Consider the following 9,410-nt stretch of genomic DNA (forward strand, 5'->3'; position numbering starts at 1 on the left):
TCTAAAGGAAGTGACTTGTAAGGACTAGTCCTGCCAAGGAAGTATCCTTGACATTGAGAAACGGCTAGTGTTTGAAAAATCTTTTGTTCACTCTCTACTAAAATATCTTCTGAACACTTTACCTTACTTGGCCAATACAAATTTTAGAGATAGAGAGTTTTTATTTTTTCTTAAACCAATAACAAGGACAAATTTAGGTTAACACTGAACAATAAAGGAAGAGTAAGGAAAAAAGGGTGGTGCACATTTGCAGAGTAACTGCACTTTGCCGGCCTTTCTGAAGAATATTACACCACATTTCATCTTCTCTCAGCTTTAATGAAGCTCACTAAAGATGCTCAGAGCAAAGGCAGGCCAAGGTCACAGCCATCTTGCATGCCTGTTCTGCAGCAAATCTCCAACTGCCTCTTCCTCTCACGCCAAAGAGCCCTTCTCTTAGATTTGCCTTTTAGAGCCATTGAACAAAGTAAAACCAAATGAAAATTTACACTGGGCTCAGCACTACACATTTAAAATGCTTGAATAAACACTGTGCAACACCAGATAGAATGCATGTTAAGTGGAGAAAAGCTGACTTCAACAGGCAGAAAGACAAACCTTCAAGAGATTTCAAAGCTATTGTTAGGAAACACCCTTGTTAGGTGTATTGACAGAACTAAGAGCAAAGTGTAAACACCAAGTTTTTAGTGTCCAGGAAGAGAGACAAGAACATTAAATCTACATTAAGGGCTCATTACAAACATGTTAAAGAATAACAGCATTAATTTTCTTAACTACGCAGTCACATTAGTTCACTTTGCATTATTGTGGTCAGACAAAGGCAATTTTAAATCAGTATGTGCTACTCAGCCAAGAGAATACTGCCCACACCTAGGTTGAAACCCCATTTACGCAGTTTGTTTTAGAAAAGAACAAACAGAACACAGTATGAGCTTTTTTACTTCAGGAGAAGCGTTTTGAAGACCATTTACTTGTCAATTACCCATTGTAGTTATAGCATAAACAAGAGAGAACCAAGAGTTAAGCATAAAAACCCAAGACAAAAATATTTTCAAAACATTTATTCAATACTCTTACAACAGGTTTGAGTGTTGCAACAAAACAAGCTTTCAGCCCTTGACTGCATTGTATTGGCTAAAGGAAACCTGTGATGGCTTAGAAAGTGGATCATTCTGGCCATAGAAGGAACCATAGCTACTTGAGACTGATGTAAAGCCACTGGACACTGAGCCACTAGACATTCCTTGACCTCCAACACTTGCACCATAAGTGTCACCGAGAGCTTGGGGTGGAGCAGAAGACATCCCTCCTGAAGCTGTTTGGGAAGTTGATCCTCGAGTTATGGATCCTGTGGGCAGTTTGAGAGAAGCAAATACACTAGGTGACACTTGGCTACCTGCAGAGCCAGAAACTGGGCTGGAAGAGACTTGACCACTTTGACTAGAGGAACCATAGCGACTGTAAAGCACTGATGATAAGCCACTGGACACTCCTTGACCTCCAACACTGGCACCATATTTAACAGGGTCAGTGAGGGGTTGAGCTTGGGATGAAACGGACACACCTGGGGCAGTTAAGCCTGGAGTCATGGATCCTGTGGGCAGTTTGAGAGAAGCAAATAGACTAGGTGGCACTTGGCTACCTGCAGAGCCAGAAACTGGACCACTTTGACTAGAGGAACCATAGCGACTGTAAAGCACTGATAAGCCACTGGGCACTCCTTGACCTCCAACAGTAGAATCATATTTAACAGGGTCAGTGAGGGGTTGAGCTTGGGATGAAACGGACACACCTGGGGCAGTTAAGCCTGGAATCATGGATCCTGTGGGCAGTTTGAGAGAAGCAAATACACTAGGTGACACTTGGCTACCTGCAGAGCCAGAAACTGGACCACTTTGACTAGAGGAACCATAGCGACTGTAAAGCACTGATGATAAGCCACTGGACAGTCCTTGATCTCCAACACTGGCACCATATTTAACAGGGTCAGTGAGGGGTTGAGCTTGGGATGAAACGGACACACCTGGGGCAGTTAAGCCTGGAGTCATGGATCCTGTGGGCAGTTTGAGAGAAGCAAATACACTAGGTGACACTTGGCTACCTGCAGAGCCAGAAACTGGGCTGGAAGAGACTGGACCACTTTGGCTAGAGGATCCATAGCGACTGTAAAGCACTGACGATAAGCCACTGGACACTCCTTGACCTCCAACAGTAGCATCATATTTAACAGGGTCAGTGAGGGGTTGAGCTTGGGATGAAACGGACACACCTGGGGCAGTTAAGCCTGGAATCATGGATCCTGTGGGCAGTTTGAGAGAAGCAAATACACTAGGTGACACTTGGCTACCTGCAGAGCCAGAAACTGGACCACTTTGACTAGAGGAACCATAGCGACTGTAAAGCACTGATGATAAGCCACTGGACACTCCTTGACCTCCAACAGTAGCATCATATTTAACAGGGTCAGTGAGGGGTTGAGCTTGGGATGAAACGGACACACCTGGGGCAGTTAAGCCTGGAATCATGGATCCTGTGGGCAGTTTGAGAGAAGCAAATAGACTAGGTGGCACTTGGCTACCTGCAGAGCCAGAAACTGGACCACTTTGACTAGAGGAACCATAGCGACTGTAAAGCACTGATGATAAGCCACTGGACACTCCTTGACCTCCAACAGTAGCATCATATTTAACAGGGTCAGTGAGGGGTTGAGCTTGGGATGAAACGGACACACCTGGGGCAGTTAAGCCTGGAATCATGGATCCTGTGGGCAGTTTGAGAGAAGCAAATAGACTAGGTGGCACTTGGCTACCTGCAGAGCCAGAAACTGGGCTGGAAGAGACAGGACCACTTTGGCTAGAGGATCCATAGCGACTGTAAAGCACTGACGATAAGCCACTGGACACTCCTTGACCTCCACCCGCAGCATCATATTTAACAGGGTCAGTGAGGGGTTGAGCTTGGGATTACACGGACACACCTGGGGCAGTTAAGCCTGGAGTCATGGATCCTGTGGGCAGTTTGAGAGAAGCAAATAGACTAGGTGACACTTGGCTACCTGCAGAGCCAGAAACTGGACCACTTTGGCTAGAGGAACCATAGCGACTGTAAAGCACTGATAATCCACTGGACATTCGTTGACCTCCAACACTGGCACCATATTTAACAGGGTCAGTGAGGGGTTGAGCTTGGGATGAAACGGACACACCTGGGGCAGTTGAGCCTGGAGTCATGGAACCTGTGGGCAGTTTAAGTGAGGCAGAGAGATCAGGAGACATTTGGTTACTGACAGAGCCAGAAGATGCTATAGACAGGAGTCTTGAAGGCCTTGAACCAAACCCAAGGAGACTAGAGGTCTGCCGAGAAACAGGAGTTTGACCACTTTGGGCCACAGAATCCACCGGAACACTTGAGGCTGGCTGAAAGGAAATGGTACCAGATGTTTGAGCACTTTGAGAAGACCCACTCTGTAATGGTGCTGAACCAGAGGCTTGAATGACTTGATGCCAACCAGTGGCTGAAGGCTGCCAACTTTGAAGTGGCTGGCTTTGAGACAGGGAAACACCACTTGAAACAGCTTTGGTCTGACTAGACGCAGGCAAAGGCGTGTCCATTGAGGGTACAGGTGCATATTTACCAAGTGTGCCTTGGGTCAAGAGAGAAGATCCATCAGAAGAGCCACTTCCTCCTGGTACAGAGAGATAACCACTTGATGTTAGACGACTGCCAGTCTGGCTTTGAGAGAGTGATGAGTGCTTGCTGGGAGAGCTCTGACCACTGGCAGATTGACTAGAAACACTAAGGGGAGAGGAACTAAACACGCCAGAAGCAGGGGCCACAGGGGGGTACTGCAGAACAGTGCCCGGATAGAGAGACACACCACTGTAACTACCACCTCCCTGTGTGGAAACAGGGTAGCTAGCACCTCCAGCTGAGGAAAACCTACTGGAAGCCTGAACACTTTGGGAAGACGAGCTGCTTTGCAAAACAGTTGCATCAGATGTTGAAAAACTGCCAGAAGCCTTAGACGTGGAAGGTTGCCAAAATCGAGATGGCTGGCTTTGATACATGGTCCCAGCAGGGTGGGTTTGGCTGTAAATTGGTACTTTAGCATCCAGGGAAGGTGCAGGGCCATATGGTCTTGAGGCAACTTGAGACTGAAGAGATGAACTGAAGGTAGACAGAGTTCCTTTCTGTGGCAAAACATAATGACTTGAAACAGTCTGCACAGTGCCAACACCACTCTGAAGGCTTAATGTAGAAGGGTCACTTGAGAGCAAACTAGGGGCAACTTGACTAGGACGTCCTACAGAGGATAAAGGCTTACTAGGAGCTGGGGCACTTTGAGGGGAATAGCTGCTTTGTGACACAACTGTACCAGAAGTCTGACTACCAGGGGAGAAACTAGAAGGGAGCCAGTTTTGAGGGACCTGAGGTGATGCCAGAGACGCACTTGGATATAGCAAACCAGGGGCAACTTGACTAGGACGTCCTACAGAGGATAAAGGCTTACTAGGAGCTGGGGCACTTTGAGGGGAATAGCTGCTTTGTGACACAACTGTACCAGAAGTCTGACTACCAGGGGAGAAACTAGCTGAAGGCAGCCACTTTTGTGGGACCAGAGATGCACTTGAATACAGCAAACCAGGGGCAACTTGACTAGGACGTCCTACAGAGGATAAAGGCTTACTAGGAGCTGGGGCACTTTGAGGGGAATAGCTGCTTTGTGACACAACTGTACCAGAAGTCTGACTACCAGGGGAGAAACTAGAAGGGAGCCAGTTTTGAGGGACCTGAGGAGATGCCAGAGACGCACTTGGATATAGCAAACCAGGGGCAACTTGACTAGGACGTCCTACAGAGGATAAAGGCTTACTAGGAGCTGGGGCACTTTGAGGGGAATAGCTGCTTTGTGACACAACTGTACCAGAAGTCTGACTACCAGGGGAGAAACTAGAAGGCAGCCAGTTTTGAGGGACCTGAGGTGATGCCAGAGATACACTTCCATACTGGGGAGAACCAATAGCTAATTGACCTAGTCTGCCCTGAGACTGCACATATGAGACACCAGGTTGACTACTAGATCCTTGTGCTAGGCCAGATGGACGGGAAGCTGCCAACTGATAACTAGAGCTACCTTGGGAACCTGAACTAAACAAGCTTTGGGAACTTGTGGGGTATCTAGAGCCAGCTAGGGGTAAAGAACCAGGATGAGAATATGTAGGGGAAGACTGACTTTTACTTGAAGACTGTTGGAACAAACCACTGAAACTGGTACTGCCTCCCTGTGTAACTTGCGGTCTAGAACTACCCTGAGAAGTCAAAGTAAACAACCGGCTTGACAACCCTCCCATGAGTGTGCCAGAGCTGCTCTGAGAACTTGTATTCAAGGTTTTACTACCAGACTGGCTAAGAACAGTGGGTGAATAACTAAGTGGAGAAAAGCCTGGGGCATACTGACTAAAGCTACTTTGAGATAAGCCACTTCCTCCCGTTGAAGAAACAAGTTGAATAGACCCTCCAGTGTTCAGTCCAGTGCGGTCTTTAGACGTGGAGTCATATTGATGGTAACCTGTGCCACCAACAGACTGGCCAGCCATAACCTTAACATTTGAAGTAGAGGAGCCTTGGACTTGAAACAATGTAGAAAAACTGCCTGGTTGGGACAGATTTTGGGGTGCGGTCAAAGACGTAGAAACAGAGCTACTTGATGCACTTTGGGCTTGAGACAAAGATGCATAGCCGCTAGGAGCACCCTCTTTAATAAACTGTAGATAAGAGAATAAAGATCTGCTGGGACCTGTGCCATTTCCTCCAAGCACGTTAGAGTCAACTTCTTCATGAGGAATATTCCTTGTCACTGAAGCATTCAACATAGAAGACTGGACTTCCGGAGGTGAATAGGTCTTAGGGAAATGCAAGCTATGTGGATTAACATTTTGAAAATCCAAACCTACAGAACAAAAAAAAACACGAAATTATTAAGAGACAGTTAAGAGCCTTGTTTTAAATTCAAGTTTGATACTCACTGTCACGTCCAACAGCATGTTTCCAAAAAGTAAGAAAAAATATCAGCAAGTGGACCCTGTAAGCAAAAAAGTCACATAATGAAAACAAATCACACAAACAAAACACCCAAAAAGATTAAAAGAATACATAATTACCTTTTCCACCCCACATCCATAGCAGAAATCCTGTTACCAAACCTATTCTAACAAAAAAGGGGATGCCACAACTTAAAGTGCAGTAACTACAAATCCATGTATACTCTCAAACTCAATCAGTTGTCTTTTATAGGCCTTATCTGTCCAATCAGATCACTTGAGCAATTACAGAAAATACCCCTCACATGTGAAGACTTAATTGGCTAATTGATAATTGCATTTACTAAAGTGATTATGTAGATTTACCTGTCTCAATTATTGTCATCCAATTGTATGTTTTTCAGAAGCTTTGGTTATAGTTCAAATAAACTCTTATCTCTTATTACAACTTTTAAAGATACGGATTTTGCCATTTTCCCCAAATAAATGTAAATGTATTTTAAAAATCAAGTTTAATCTAACAGGCTTTACAAGTCATTTCAACTCCGTAGTAAAATAAAAAAAAAAATAAAAAATGTTTCTACACTTATCAAATTAAGTTATAAAAACTTAAGTTAAATTGCTTAACTTAATGATGACGTTTAAAATAGCAAAACTTTGATATAGTAAGTTGAAATTACTGATTAAACTTAAAAATGTAATAAATGTAAAACATTTCACAGTGCATAGACTGTTGACTGTCTTATGTGGCACTTCAAGCTGTACATTCAAAATGCACGGGTATGCTTAAAAGCTTCACTGTTAACTGTTATTACCCTAATAACACTTTTGTTGTATGCTGTGACCTTTTAACCACCTAGTGGTTTTTAATACTTAAAATAGTATAGATGCATTCGTATTATGCCTATGAATACCATATATGAAAGCTTAAAATATATTTTGAAAACATTGCTAGAGAAACACAAGTCACACAATGAGAAAATTAATCTAATTTTGTTATTTATTTACTAACCTTTGGTATATATATAAAAAAAAGTATTCTTGTTATCCTGACCAAAGTGTTGCTAGTCTTAAAAAGGACTGTGTCAACTGACAGAGATTACTATGTAGTATAGTATACTACACTAGTCAAGTGTAGTGGATCAAAAAAAAAGTTAATCAAAGTTGTCCCAAGACAAGAATGGGTATTGTTCAAAACACAAAAACAACTTTTATGAAAGGTTTAAGGTATTTTTGTCTTGTTTTCAGTAAAAATATCTAAACATTCTTAAATTAAGATGCTTTTTCTTGATGAGCAAAACGACCCAAGAAAATAAGTCTAGTTTTTAGACCAAAAATATCAAATTTAAGTAATTTGGTGCATAAAACAAGCAAAAAAAAAACTGCCAATGGGGTACGCAAATTTTTCTTGAATTAAGTGTTTAAAAATAATTGTTCAAGATTTTTTGCTTACCCCATTGGCAGATTTTTTTGGCTTGTTTTATGCACAAAATCACTTAAATTTGATATTTTTGGTCTATAAACTAAACTTATTTTCTTGGGTCGTTTTGCGCATCAAGAGAAAAGCATCTTAATTTGGGAATTTTAGATATTTTTGCTGAAAACAAGACAAAAATACTAAGAATTTTTTTCTTGAAAATCATCAAAAATGACTTTCTTACTTAATATTTTGGTCTCGTTTTCAGTACAAATATCTAACAAATCTTAAATCAAATTTAAGTGAACTTATGCATAAAATAGGATAAGAAAAAATTTTAGTTTTTAGAGAAAATAATATCAAATTTAAGTGAACTTATGCATAATAAAAATCTGCCAATAGGAAAAGAAAAAAATGTCTTATCTGATTGGCAGATTTTTTTAAAATTTGATTAAATTATTACATTTTTTTTCTTTGGTCATTTGTTTATGAAGAAAATGCTTCTTGATTTAATAATATTTAGACATTCGTACTGAAAACAAGACAAAAACACAAAGAAGTCATTTTTTTTCAGTTACAACTTTGATTAAAATTTTAAACAATAATTTTCAAGCCTAAAAATTACAACGCAAGATGAAAGCAAAAACAGACTTACACGAGAGACATCATACAAGAAGATATGTAGGAAACTGGCTGCCCAGAACAATTAAAGAAAAAAAAACATTCATTCTGCAGTTTAGATGTCATCATAGAAAACATTTCATGGCAAAATGCACAGAATGACACGGTTAAAATCCCAACACATTAAATATTTGTAGTGTTGTATGAAACATTTTTTCACCGCACAAAGCAACAAAACTGCATTAGTGTGTGACTGTGTGAACCTGTGGTAGGTATTGATTATGCATGAGTATAAACATGTGTAGCCATACGTCTTAGCTTATGCATGAATGGATATTCGAGTTATGCTATTGTGGGTGGATGTGTTTAAATGCATGTCTAGAAGGTTTCCTCTACAGTGATCATAAGAGAGCAACAAATACCCAGAGCAACAGGTGTGCAGCGTACGTGTACAAAAGTGAGAAAGATAATGGGCGCTCTCGGCTCAAAGCCAGATGAGGCGTAGGGTTGACTTCCCCAACCAAACACTGCTGTTTAATATGTATGGGTCTTTTAATCACAACAAATTCTCTCCGTCCCAGAGAGCTTGAAGGAATCCTTCTGTCTGAAGAGCTGAAAGATCAGATTCATTAAAACTGACGGACTTGATTGTAAATATTTCCATCATCTGCATTAAAAAGGTCACATAACCAGAATAAACATAAGACGGCAAAAAACAGCACTCACCTACAATCTGCAATTATTAATTACCTTTTTAATCATTGCATTAATCCACATTGGTTTTATACGGCAAATAATTTGATTGACAGTGCTGTTAAAGGGGACATGTCATGAAACTGACTTATAATTGGGTCCTAGTGCTTCTATCAACCTAGAAAATGTGAAAAAGAAAAACCCAGTAACTTAGTTTTGGTAAACCATTCTGTGCAAGCATGGGAAAAAATAGGTAATTGAAATCTGGCTCCCCTTATGATGTCAGAAGGGGATAATACCGCCCCATAATCTGCACTATCCAACCACTGCACTGCCATTTAGTGCAGAGATGAGATCATTTACATTTCACAGGACACATGCAAAACGGCACATTTGTACAAATTTAGCATGCTGTAATAAATAATCTATATGATATTTTGAGCTAAAACTTCAAATATGTACTCTGGGAACACCAAAGTTTTATTTGACGTCTTAAAAAAGTCTTGTGAAATGTCCCCTTTAAAAGGAAATTGTTGATTAGTCAATTTACATTAGGTAACAAACATTAACATATCCATTTCTGGGGAACCAATCAGGTGATCATCCTCTCAAAATCATATATCAAAATACATAAAACA

General features: G+C 41.2%; 1 protein-coding gene across 1 annotated transcript; it reads right to left on the bottom strand.

Annotated features, from left to right (window-relative positions):
* Positions 1-2,762: 2,762 nt before the first annotated feature.
* Positions 2,763-6,280, bottom strand: LOC141349065 (uncharacterized). Its single transcript, XM_055175856.2, has 3 exons — positions 6,162-6,280; positions 6,027-6,082; positions 2,763-5,950 (listed from the first exon to the last, which is right to left on the bottom strand). The coding sequence occupies exons 1-3, from the start codon at positions 6,179-6,181 to the stop codon at positions 2,964-2,966; spliced, it is 3,063 nt and encodes a 1,020-aa protein (XP_055031831.2). The 5' UTR covers positions 6,182-6,280; the 3' UTR covers positions 2,763-2,963.
* Between the last annotated feature and the right edge of the window lie 3,130 nt (positions 6,281-9,410).

Source organism: Misgurnus anguillicaudatus, chromosome 4 (genome assembly GCF_027580225.2).
Source record: "Misgurnus anguillicaudatus chromosome 4, ASM2758022v2, whole genome shotgun sequence".
NCBI classification, from domain to species: domain Eukaryota; kingdom Metazoa; phylum Chordata; class Actinopteri; order Cypriniformes; family Cobitidae; genus Misgurnus; species Misgurnus anguillicaudatus.